General features: G+C 34.0%; 1 protein-coding gene across 1 annotated transcript; it reads right to left on the reverse strand.

The window, feature by feature from the left end:
* Positions 1-220: 220 nt before the first annotated feature.
* On the reverse strand, positions 221-1,486 carry LOC114735493 (vinorine synthase-like). Its single transcript, XM_028923191.1, has one exon. It carries the CDS (start codon positions 1,484-1,486, stop codon positions 221-223), a length of 1,266 nt encoding a protein of 421 aa, XP_028779024.1.
* Between the last annotated feature and the right edge of the window lie 12,754 nt (positions 1,487-14,240).

Here is a 14,240-nt window from a genome sequence, read left to right on the forward strand (position 1 = left end):
AAAGGGTGCAGAGGTCAAGAAGTAAACAATATTTTAGAACACTTTCTTAAACATAAAACTCGAACCTTTATAATTTAATGACAAAACAAACCCACAAGTTTCATTAATCAAGTGATTAACAGATAAGCTCTGAATAATGACAAATGAAGGTGAACAACAGACAAGAACACAGTACATAAATTGTAAAATAAGCATATAAATATATAAAACAAACATAAAATTATTTCAACCCCTTTGTAGAAACGTGAGCAAGAAGCTCCTCATCACGTTCAAATTTAGCCATGTCATCCTTCGTCAAGTTGACGTACGCCTCAATGCCTCCACCTGACTTGGTGTCTTTAAAAACAATTACATTCTTGAATTTCCACGTAGGCGGTCCTGTCCACGTAGGATTACCCCATCCAAAATCAACCTCGTACACGGGAAACCTACACAGTGAAGTGAAGGTAACAGGCACCAACTCACCCTTCTCAATAGCTTTAGCCATATCTTCTCTATTAGGATTCCATTCTTTGCTTTCCCGAAGCTTCACAATAAAATCGCTGTCCACTTTGTTTATCTCTTCTTTTAACTGTCTTCCCAAGTCGTCGTTGTTCTCTCCTTTCTCATCTAACGTTGAAAACATTTGAACATACCAGTAATAGTTCCCGAACGCATATTCTGGCAATGGAGGATCCATTCTTGTGCGTAGATTCACTGTGGATGTCACCATGTCAATCTTTTTCTTGTCCCCTTCTTCTTTAGTTGAAGCAATAAACCGGTTCAATAAGAAAGTTGATAACACTTCTAGTCTTGAAGGAGGTTTTAGGCCTTCTTCAATGACCTTTCTTGAATATTTTGTTCTCAGAGATTCTATTACCGATGCTTCAAATACGAACCGCTTTCCCACGATTTTGTGGTTTCCGATGTGTGAATTCGGGTCGTATCCTAACAAGTCTTTTGTCGGGAAGAGTGAGGAAGATTGAAAGTGGGTTTTTATTGGCTGTGATTCGCCGCGTGTCATGGCTGCCCAGCTCTTGATGAACTCAAAATACGACAGCGCGTCGGCGATCTTATGGGAGAGGCTTACACCGACGGCTATTCCGCCGCAATCGAAGACATTGAATTGGACACCTAGGACTGTATCGACGATTTCATCCATGTCGTAGGGAAGCAGTTTCCTGACGTCGGCCGGAGACGGGTTGCCGATGACGGTGCTGAGGTGGCACCTGACTCTGGTTTCTACGTAAGGGACACCCTCGTCGTTGCAGTCTACGACTAAGTTGTTGGTTATGAGTCTTCCGGCGAGTGGGTAGTAGTGGGTTAAGACTTGAGATAATGATTTCTTGAGAACATCGGAAGCTTCGTTGATGTTAAATTTGTCTGTGACATCATCGGCATTGAAGAAGTAGACCATAGAATTGTTGATTTGGGGAGTTATCTGGTCGATGAAGGAGAGATGGTAATGACGAAGATGTTGAGGTGTGAGAGACGATGGTTTCACCATTTCTTTGGAGATTACTTCTACTTCAACGCTCATTTTAATTTCTTGGTGCTTCTCTCCTTGACGTGTAGCTTCTTATTATTACTCAAAACAATTATATTTATGCTCATCTTACAGCCCTTATCATGAAGGAGGATGTCATTGTCAATATTATATAGATGAACATCTAAATCTGGATCATTCATATATTTAATCTGAACAGTTCAGATTTATTTTTTATTTTTTTTCTTATAATAATTAGTCTAATGTGTACGAATCTAAAATATGATATGCAATATCTTAATTGTGATCCCCCCCCCCCAAAAGTCAGTTTTTATTTAAAAAAACATTAGTTGAAATTTTCAAATATGTATCGTTCAAAGTATATTTGAATAGTGCAAATCTCACAATAAAACAAAACTATGACCAGTTTTAGTACTCATCATTTTAATGAGCATTCTAAACTCCTCAGATTTTTATCATCTATATCTCATTTAGATACTCCAGATTTGATTTCTTTTTAATTTTTATTTATTTAAAATAATTATTTTAATATGAATAGAATTTAAAATAGAGATAATTTTCTAACTATAATTCTTTCAAAAAATAATTTTTTCTATTTAAAAATAATTAATTAAAGATTTTAAATCTAGATCTTCCAAATGAGATATGGATAATCCAAATCTGATGAGCTTAGAGTGCTCATCAAGGATTGAAACTGGTTCCATAAAATGATGAGTATTGCCATGGTCATCATTGCAAAGAGCACTAAAACTAATTTCAAATTTCAATCACGACAATTTTATCCTCTTATTGATGTCTCAATGATAGTTTGAATTTGATTTTGATCAAGATCACGTTTTAACAACTAAGGATTTGTTTGGAATGGGGGAAGGAGCTTTTTAAAATATCTTTTCAATTGTGATTAAATATGTGAAGAGAGTTTTGTCTCGACCTATATAAAAGTGCTTATAAAAGAAATAGATCTAAACGAGCCCTAATATACAAACTCCCCATGTGATTGACAAGATTAAACATTTTTCATTTTCATTTGAAGAGTGGTTGCGTGCAAGTAATAATTGAGAGAGATAATAAAATACTGATTGCGGGCTTGAGGAACTATGGTTATGGTTATCGGTCACTATTAATTTCTTGGAGTGGAAGGCGAGCCTTATATGCGGGAAAGTTATTAATTCTTCTATGAATTTGCAAATTAAATAATAAATAATAAAATAGATGCTAAATTTGTAATGTAATTCAAAGTAACTCACAAATTTAAAACTAAAAATTTTAAGAATAACAATAAAAATTTAAACTTCATGATATATAGTACACTGTAACTGTATCACAACTCCAAACTTCTTTTATCCTTCATCTTAATTTTCTTCGGACTTGTTTTTTTTTTTTCAAAAAAAAAAAAGTTGACTCTCTTCAAATTAAACATTTTAGCCTTTTAGTATTCCGGAAAAGAAAGATTTTAAAAACATCTCATAATAAAATGTTTAACTTTTTCCTTATGGTCCAAAAATATAAGCTATGATTGAGGGGATTATTTTGCAATTTCTTGGAGCCTGACTTATTTTTAAAGCTCGTGTATATTGGCATAAACATGACATGTAGTGAGTGAAAAATTTGTTAAATGATGAAGTCGGCCAAAATCATTGGCCCATATATTTATATAACAAGTTTCCGTCGTGATTCTTTCAACTTATAATGATTTTCATTGGAAGCGAACATAAATGCCGTCACATGCTAGCAAAATATGCGTTGTCATTTTTCTTTGTCTCTTTTTGGCATAAGCGTGATCTAAGACATTTCATTGGAAGGGAAGACCCAGTTAGAGCAATTAGATTTAAACTTATCGCATCTTTTTAATTAAACAACAAACGGGCAGTTGGTCACTTATATGTTGACATTCTTGTTTGATAAATTGATACATTAATTCAAATACTGAATTATTTCTCAGAGAAATTTTAGTTTGAACCCCATATGAAGGGCTGAAAATCAGGATTTTGCCTCCAGATTAATAATAAAGCTTAAGTTGCATCTAGTACTTGAAGTAATTTTTTTCAAAATGACTTACTTTGTTTGGGTATTGCTAAGTGAGAATGAACAAAAACGATGAAAGTTGTTATTGTAAGACCCTTTACCTTAAAAACGTTAGAACTCATCACAAGGTCACTACTATGGTAGAAAAGGAAAGCTGTTAAAATGAGCTACCATAGTAGAAGGAAAATTTCATATTTTTAGAAATTGATTTTCAAACTCGGGTTAACCCGTAATTCATTGCATGCAACTAAAATCATTCATTTACATCTACTGGGCCTCCGAGCCTCCGGCCCGGGTAACAACAAACATCACATCAGCCCATCTAAATGATTCCCAACCAAATAATCCAGAGTTCATAAAACACTAGCAATGGCCTCCGGCCAACCAAAATAAGGAGATACATTCTCTCCAGTTTACAACAAGGTCGGGTAATCAAATATATCAAAAAGTAGTCCTAACTGTGGCAATATATACTAGTCATACATATACAAATGCTAGAGGTCTAAAGCTAACCAAGCTCAAGCCTCTGCGTCTCTTCCCGACGGCCCACGCCCGGAACCTTCACCTGAAAGCATTGTAAACCACGGGGTGAGACTAAGTCCCAGTAACCAACCTTTCCAATACTAGGTACTACTAAATAGGTGCTCGTGAGGTGTCAAGTGGGGCAGTTTACAATTAATATAATAATTGATAGCCACAACAATTAATGCAGGTGCAATGATGCAATCCCATCAACCATATCCCTCACTTTGGGGGATTTTCAAGAGCCGAAGCCGGCCTATCCCTCACTATGGGGGACGTAAGGAGCCATAAAAGGCCTATCCCTCACTCTGGGGGACGTAGGGAGCCAAAAGGCCTATCCCTCACTATGGGGGACGTACTAAGCCAACCATCATGCATTAATGGAGGCCTTACCACGTGGTAGTAACAGACAAAACTCTCACCAATTCCCAATCAATGCATCATGCTCAAATCATAATCAAAGAGTAATAATCATTTCACAATTAACCTCATTCAGTGGCATATCCTTCACAATTCCAAAATTCATTCATCATTAGTCGAAACCCCACAAGACGGTTTTCCTTTTTATACACAACATACAGTTTGAACATAATTACTACTTAGAGCAAAAAACATAAATCTACTCACAATACCACAGAAGCAAGTACTAAGGATTGGAAAGTGGTTACCTCTCGCCTGAGCAAGGAATAACAATCAACAATATGGCCCCGTGCACCACCAAGACTCACAACCGGTCTACACAAGCACACAAACATACAACCAACATATATTAGCTTTCAAACTAATAATGTGGCCAAAACAACACTTGGGGACACAAAATTCCTATCTCCCATCAAAACTCTACCCAACTCAAAGGGTATAACTATCAAAACAACACTCCAAAGTCCTCAAAGTCTATTAAAACATCAAGTCTCCTTCCAAGCATCAATTAGAGTTCAAACCTCAAAGACCCACTATAGGAATTCAACCTCCAACATCCCATTTGAGCAATTAAGGTTCCAACAACAAATCTAAACCGATTAAACATCCAATTTAAGCCTCCTTAACATAACCCAATTCACAAAACTCAAAATCAATCTCTACATTATCATCCTCAATCCCAAATCATCCAATTCCATAAACCCTAACTCCAAAAACTCAAGATTCTTTAAATCCAATAAAACTACACCGATTAAATACTTAAACTAACCCAATGCAATCAATTAAACCCAAAACAATCGGTCAAAAACCTCAGTTCCAACACAACCTAGAAAATCCTAGGGTTTCACCATAAATCTTTATAAATTCCAATCAAGAAGATAGATTAGAGGTTAAAATCACTTACTTGAGGTAATGGATCCTTAGAAATGTCTCCTCCAAGCCAACAGTTCGAAACCCTAGCAGAGCTCCTCTCTCCTCCTTCAGATTTTTCTTATTTTCGCACGCTGAACCCTCCCGCGACTATATAGATTCGGGACCTTTCGCCGCAGCAAACTAATCCCAAGAGGGATTACTCGCCTGAAAACCTGACTTCGCCGCGGCGAACCCCAATATTTGCCGCGGCGAAAGCTTCCCGAGAGGAAACTCTCGCTCGCCCAGAAAACATTCACCGCGGCGAAACCTTCCCGAAAGGGAAGCCTCGCTCACCAGAGTAACTTCGCCGCGGCATCCCCATGACTTCGCCATGGCCAAACCTTCCTGAGAAGACACTCCCCTCTGAAACTCTCTCGAACATACCTTGAGAAGGGTACGTTCACCTATTCCTCCAACAAACCTCAAATCCAACACAAACACCAAGATCAAGGTTAAATCACTAATCTATCCTCAAAATCAACCCAAAAGAGGCTATTAAAACCCGATAAAACTCAGGATGTTACAGTTATGGTTAGAAACAAAGCACCCATTCATTACCCTATTTATTTATAATGAGATCCCAACTTAAATGATCAAAACAACGCACGAAAAATACAAGTTTCACATTGTTTACTTGGTTCGCGATAGATGGTTCAAACATTAGTAGCTCAAGTTTCAAGCTCAGGTCAAGTATGGAAGAATTTTATACATATCCATACACACAAACCCAATCAATAACCTTTAGGAGAGGAGATGAAATGTTGCGAATATGAAAATTAGCTGAGACGACGAAGAGAAAAGATAGGAAATTAAAGGTTCTTTGACTTCAATAATAATAGTAGGGAAGATGATCGATGAACTCAATTTGTTTTAGAATGATGTTTTTGTTTCTCATAAAACAATTGGGCAGAAAATGCACAAAATGGCTTCTCTACCTTTCACATTTTGTTTCTATATCAATCAACGAGGATAGAAAAGTAATTGTAGTTTTACATTCTTTTGGAATGGGATCTCTTGAGAGTTATAACTTGTTTGTAACTTTATGGGACCTTTATGAACTTATTTTTGCTTTTAGGATCTTCATGCAATTTTCACTATATTTTTCAATCAAAGTGAAGTCATTTCCTTGTAGGCCGAAACCTTTTGATAGATCAATGGATAGCGAGTCACTACCAAAAAGCCCATGAAGCTTTATATAGAGAAAGGATAAAAGATCACAAGATATCAAAAAGCCTAATTAACACTAGAAGGAGGTTAAAAGAAGCAAGTATGGCAAGATGACATCATTCTTCTTCATAATAACAATATATTTTCAATGAAAAAGAATTTTTGTTTTCTTTTATTTAAAAAAGAAGAAGATATTAACGGGTTGAGAATACAAGTGAGACCAAATATATAACCTTTCATTCATAAGAGAGTTTTCATATTACTAAGCCATAAGACTATTAACATTCAAAAAGTTCTACAGAGTGCATCATTATCACAATGATAGGCTTCTTTTTACAATAATAGGTCATGATCAAGAGATGCACCAAAAAAAAAAAAGCAAGATCAAGCCATATTCTCGAGTAAAATACATATCCACTAATGAGGGAGAAGTAGTAAAAATCTTGTACGCATCAACATGGTGGCTGGGCATACTCAGCTAGCAAGTTAGCACAAATTTCATCCTTTCAAATATGCTTAGAAGTTCAATTACCTTTGTCAGAAGTTATATGCCTCTTTGGTCTATCGAGATCAGTATTATCCAATCTAGAGCTCTCTTTCCTTCTTTCCTAAGATATTAATAGTTGTCTCCTAAAGTCATCATTATTATGAATCTTGCATTGTTGATGTTGGTGATAGATTAATTTTGTTATTACCTACCTTGAACTAGTTTAAACTGGTAACTGGCAAACCGGCCACTTGTTTGGTCGATTCTTTCCTTAAGTAGGGAAAAAGTTGACTTGGAGTAAACCGTTCTGAATTGTTGTGACCCAGACATAACCCAGGTAACCCACAGGGTTGGCTGGGTTACTGGCTTAGCTTTTTAATTATTATCCTTCCAATCGTGATACCATGCCATTTTAAGGGAAAAAGAGCTTGAAGAACAGGGAGAGAAAGGAGAAATAGGATAAGGAAAAGAAATTTAAAAGAATAAAGAAAAGAGATGAAAGAAATTACCTAGCATTAATAGAGAGTAGAATACAAAATCACTCATGACACTACAAAAAAAACAGACGATTAGCGATGAAATTTCCATCGCTAAAATGTTTTGCAACAAAAATTAGCAACTGAATTCTGTCGCTAATACGTTTGCCACAGATTATGAGATTCCATTACAACTTTAGCCATGAAATTTGTGATGGAAATTCGTTCACTGATTTGTGACGGAATATTCCGTCATAAATAAGATATTCTATCATAAATATTGGGGATAATGCATTCTAATTCTGAAACGAACTAGTGACAGAATTTCTATCACTAATTAGCTAAGGAATATTCCTTCGCAAGATGAAAAGTTCTGTCAATTTTTCATCACGAAGTGTTTTTTTTTTTAAATTTTTTTGCTTATACATGAAAGGATTTGGGATGGAATTTCCATCGCAAGTCTTAGAAATTTAATTTTCTTACCAGCTTTTTCTATGTGTAAAAAATTTATTCATTTTTGCCAACTTTTTATGTAAATAATTTATAGGGCAGGAATAAATTTTTGAAATGCTAATTAAATCAAATTTGTTTTATAAAAATCAACATGCAATTAAAAATAATACAAAGTACAATAAAATGTCTAAAATTTAACAAACATAATAATTGAATAAAAAAGAAATATCAGAAATCTATTCTAGAAATATAACATGGATATAACTAATATCTCAACAGTCATTTCCTGTACTTTCTTGGTTAGATGGCCCACAAATTTTATTCTCAAGTTCCTTTAGCTTTGACAAGATTGTATGTTTAATATTTTGCTTCTCCCGACAAACTTTGGTTTTATCTCAACCACACAACATACTTAGCTTAACTTAATGACTTGTTGGAAAATTTGCATTTAACAAATCTGGTTTAGATCTCAAATTAGTCAGAACTAGATAAGCATATATCATTAGTTTCTTTCCCACTTGTCTTTTCCTTTCCTTCCTTTCATGTGTTGGACCATGAGATGAGGACTCATGATTATTTTAAATCATGTCTACTACTTTCATATTACTATACAACACTTCAACACTTGATAATCACTTCTCAAGGATAGAAAATCAATACAAAAGATATAGTTTGAGCGACCAGTCATAAAATGAATACGTAAATATGTAAAACTCAACTTTCAGTTGTTGGTTTGATCTATCTTTTTTGTAAATTAAACCTATAGAACAATCTTCAGCAAAAAAGTCAACGTTTTATAGTTATGCCTTATGCCATCGATAACTTCAATGGCTTTTACACTATTTTGAGAAGGATAGCAGTTTGTAGCCATCAAATAACTTATAGATAGTCTGAGCATCAATTTCAAGCTTAATGATGCTTATGATTACACCTATCTTTACAAGTTGTTCATATTATACTATTCAAGACTGGTTACATTTTGTAATATGCTAGTCAAGAATATAAAGAAGTAAGGAAAAAAAAAACAAATACTAGCAGTAAAGTTAAAATTCATGATCCATTAGTAACTTGTGTATAGATATAATTTGTACGAGCAAGCATAATTTCTCCAGCCAAACAATCTTCCTTGTACCAAATTTATATATAAGCTTTATTATTGGAAATACCCCTTTTTGCCAAATTTATAGATATATAAAGGAATTCCAAATATAATATATTTAAACGGAATCATTTGATTTTTTTTAGCCAACTTCAACAAGAATTGGATGTTAAAATTAACAGATGACTGACTCTTTTGAAATGTAATAAGAATATTTTTAGGATTTTGAACATTTTTCAGTGGCATTGATAACTTTTTAATTAGCAATAACTCATTTTCAATTAGATTAGTTAATGAAAAACATCAATAAGCAATATCTCATGTTTAATCACCTAATTATCCAAATTATTTTGGTGTTTCAACTTCACAACAAGATTTGTTACCAAAAAGGAATATATTTAGGAAGACTCACACTACAAGTAGTTAGGCCTCTAGTCATCAACACAATTCCATTTTAGTAATCCAATACGACAAGCATATTAAATAAAGACTCACACTACAACTAGTTAGGCCTCCAGCCGTCAGCACAATTCTAGTAATCAAATATGAAAATTATATTAAATGAAGATTCACACTACAATTAGTTATGCCTCCTGTCGCCAGCATATTCATAGTGATCTAATATGACAAGCATACTAGAAAATTGTTACTTAAATAGACTAAAGCTGAACTCTGATCCACAAATTGTCTAGTTTTCTCATTATAATTTATCTTCTTAAACAATTCAAACATTATAGGGTTTCATCCTAGCTCCAAAGCCTACAGTTGTGTCAAAAAATTATAGGGTTTCTCATTATGATGATGATGTATTATGTAATGCATTATAAATAATGATTGCATTTGAAGATAAATCATTACCATCCTCCTCTTATACTTATTAATAGGAATACTACCCGCTTTGTGTTGAGTTCCTCCTGTGGAAGAAGCTTGATTGACTTTAGCTACCTTAGACTTGGCCTTATAATTCTTTGATGTCCCTGTTTTATCTAAATCATCCATCACACTTTCTAGAATCCAACACCATATCATAATGAGGAAAAAATGAAGACAATAGAAATATAATAATAGAGATAAGAGATACCGCCCATTTAGCAAACCACAATTGCTTATACAAAAAGGGTGTCGCTTTCCAACAATAACATGGATGGTCAAAGTTTACTTGAATTACTGGAAGAATATTTAGTACAGTAGCAATAGAAGGATTAAACCTAATAATCATTTTAAATCATTATAAATGAAAAATAACTTCAAGCTACTAAATGAAGATATCAAATAATGTAAACTCCAAGACTTACTTTTCTTTCTAGGATATATCTATGTTTTACCATCCAACCCCATGGTGTCAACCTACTAGGAGCACCCTATGGAATTTATGATTGAGAGTTCTATCCCAGGTGATGGCATTTGAGAAAATGTAGGTGATGATGAGGGTCTACTAACTGAGTTAGCCATAATTAGAGATGTAGGTGATAATAAGGGTCTAGATGGTAAAAGGATATTTGGAGGTCTAGTGGATGTCTTTGCCACAATAGGAGGAGATGTTGTTAGTACATAAGGAAGAGAAAGATTTTGAAAGGTCAAGGTAGTTATGCGGATAATAGACTACTTAATTATTCTTTACCATGCTTTCAGCGATGCCATCTGTACACTCAAAACAAAATAATTAACAATTAATAAATGAATAAAAACTAAATTATTGCAAGGTATATAAAAACTAAAACCCATGGACAAATCATCACAAAATTCAATCTAAATACAACTAAATCTATAAAGGCCAAATGTAATTAATGAATGAATCAAACTCAATACTAAATAAGAGTGGAATGTCATAACCATATTTTATGCATCATTATCTTCTTCATCTCATCCTTATCCATATAAGAATCTTCCTCACTGTATTTTGTATCTTCATCATCTTTAAGTTCTACTCTATGTTCTTTAACCGTATCATTATCATCTTCTTCATCTCCCTTATCTTCATAAATCATATCATCCATTAGCATATCTAGTTCTTCATAGCGAATTTCAAACTCTCTTTCATTTTCAATTTATCATCATGAACAAATACTAGTAATATGACTTCTAATCCATCTACTTGAAATGCCCCCATGTTCATTTTAGATGCAGGAGTGTCAATTATGCTACAAGCCTTAATGTTAATAATTGCTAACTAATTTGACTTCTTAGGGAAACAAGGATAATATGTGCAGTACACTTGCATTGCTTGTTGAGTAAAAATGAATAGATCATACTTATTGTACCTTTGTCATTCATGAACTTCAACAATCCCATATTGTTCATGAACCCTCATACCACGATTAGGTGTTGGATCAAACCACTCACATTTAAATAACACTAATCTCTTCATAAGAAGACCCATGTATTCAATCTCCATAATCTCTTGTAGAATGCCATAAAAGTCATGTTCTTATTATACATAGTCAGCTCCCTTAATGCATACACTACTCTTGTTGGTTGATTTTCAAAGAGCCCGTGAACTAGGAAACTTATACCCATTGACAAAGTATATAGGCCATGTCCTCACTTTTCGCTTTGGTCCCCAAGAAAAATCATGCAAAAATGGATCCATAATGTTATTGGCAAGATTTTGAACCTGTATGACATCATTAATGAGTATTTGTCAAATTAGGTTTATTTTAGATATTATGTTAAAAAATTGTTGCTTACATGATTTTTAAACCAAAATGGAAATTGTTCATGGATTTGAGTTTCTATCTCATTGTCTGTAACTTGAGGCTTTTCTTCCTTTAATGTTTGTACAAAGAGACTGCATAGAAAATAATGCATTAACCATATATATATTTGGCATGAGCTTTAATCAATCACATTGCAGTATCCCTTACTTTATATAAGGTTGCACCTCATCATAGTTCATTAGAACATATCTTGTGGTAGCATTTGCTTCTTCATCATCCAACCAACAACTTTTACCTTCTCTAAACGATCTTCTTGAATAGTTAAATATAGAAACCATTTGCAAATCTGATTCTCCACTATCATCATTTCTTATAGGTTTTGTTTTTCTTAGGGAAATAGTTGGCTCAAAATAATGTGAGCATAATATTGTGGTCTCCTCAATTATATAAGCTTTACATATAGATGTCTCAACCCGAGCTTTGTTTTTCACCTTTTGTTTTAAAGTATAGAGAAACCTACATAAAGAGAAATGAAAGTTAAGATTAATTATTACACTAATCATATATTTACTCTCAATTCACATGAATATATTTCATTACCTTTCAAATGGATACATCCATCAATAGTTGACAAGTCTCTAACCTTAGCTTTATAGGGAAGGTGAACAGGCAAATGCTCACTCTGAGTCAAAAAACCCTGGAGGAAAGACCTTCTCTATCCAGTTGATCTATCATCATCGTGATGAAACAAAGTTGTTTAAAGAATTGACTAAGCTTCATTAGAGGATTCAAGACAACCTTAGGTAAAGTACCAAAGGCAATGGGAAGCATGCGTTCAATAAAAACATGATAATCATGATTTTTCATTCTACACAACTTTGCTTCCTTCATGTCAACACATTAGGCTAGATTAGATGCATATCCATTTGTGAGCTTCAACTTCTTTACCAACTGACAAATCACTTGTTTTTGTTCTAAATTCAATGAATATTTTGTACTTGGTTTCACCATTTTCCCTCTTTTTTCAACAAGTTCATCATCATTTTGTCAATGATATTCTTTCATTAGGTCTATTCAAGCTTGTGTATTATCTTTTATTTTCCTTTTTGTGTCCATGATAGTATAAAACAAATTGTCAAAAATATTTTTCTCAATGTGCATGACATCAAGATTATGCCAAATGAGATTACTTTTCCAATATGGTAATTCCCAAAATATACTTTGTTTTGTCCAATGATGTGTGCCCGCCCTTGTAGCCTTTAATTGGTATAGTTTTTCTATAATCAGTGACCTTTGACAAATTTTGTACTCTTTTCCAAACTTCCTCTCCACTTAACCAAGATGGAGTTATTGATTTCTCAATTCTATTATTATAAAATGAGGTCTTATTTCTCCTAAATTGTTGATCATCAGGAAGGAATTGATGGCGGCAATCAAAGAAAGATGTTTTTCTCCCATGCTTCAGTTGGAATGCTTTTGAATTCTTTATACATATAGGACATGATAATTTTCCCATTGTTGTCTAACCAGCCAGACAGCATGCCATATGCAGGAAAATAATTTATTATCCAAAATAGTGTGGTACACATACAAACGTTTTATCTTAATGAGGCATCATATGTTGATACCCCCTCATCCCATAATAATTTTAATTCATCTATGAATGGTTGTAAATATACATCTATTTTTCCTTTGGGATTATTAGGATTAGGAACGATCACTGTCAAGAACATATATTCTCGTGTCATACACAGTTCAGATGGTAGATTGTATTGAGTAATAATCACAGGCCGACAAGAATATTGTCTCTCAGATTGCCCAAATGGCATAAACCTATCAGCATATAATCCAAGTCTCACGTTTCTCAGATACGCAAGGTCTGGGTGTACACTATCTAAAACCTTCCATGCTTGGCCCATTAGAGGGATGAGAAAGGGCATTGGAATCTCAATGATTCTCACAGTGCCATCTCATTTCCTTTGCCCTTTTTTGAGAAGCAAACAATTTTTGTAGTCTTGGAATGGGAGGTAAGAACTATAATTGTTTCCTTGCAACTTTCTTTTTTCTTCCATAAAACTTTTTGGAGGAATATCTTTCCTCACAGCAAAACTTACATTGAGCTACACTATCATTATCTTTATAATATAACATACACCCATTCACACAACAATCAATCTTCTTATAGTAAAGACTTAGCTTGGATACAAACTACTTTGTTTGGTATAAGTCTCTAGCCATATTATTGTCTTTAGGCTATGTCCTCCTTATGAGTTAGGAAATTAAGTTGTACCCTTATTATGATATGTTAGTTGTTGCCTTAATACATAGTGATTACAAAGCTACTGACCACAAACGTTGTTCAGTAGCACGTAGCACGTCATAAAATGCTTGTGCATTAAGATTTGGTATCTCTTCAACACCTTCATTGTAGTTATCTCTAAAACTCAGCCCAGCTGCATCCATCACAAATGTCTCATAGTGACTTGGTTGGTTACCAAGAACTCTATGTGAGGCATGTAAGGCACTTTTTATTAAA

Source organism: Neltuma alba, unplaced genomic scaffold (assembly GCF_004799145.2).
Source record: "Neltuma alba isolate B1F8T4 unplaced genomic scaffold, ASM479914v2 tig00013210_pilon, whole genome shotgun sequence".
Taxonomy (NCBI): Eukaryota; Viridiplantae; Streptophyta; class Magnoliopsida; order Fabales; family Fabaceae; genus Neltuma; species Neltuma alba.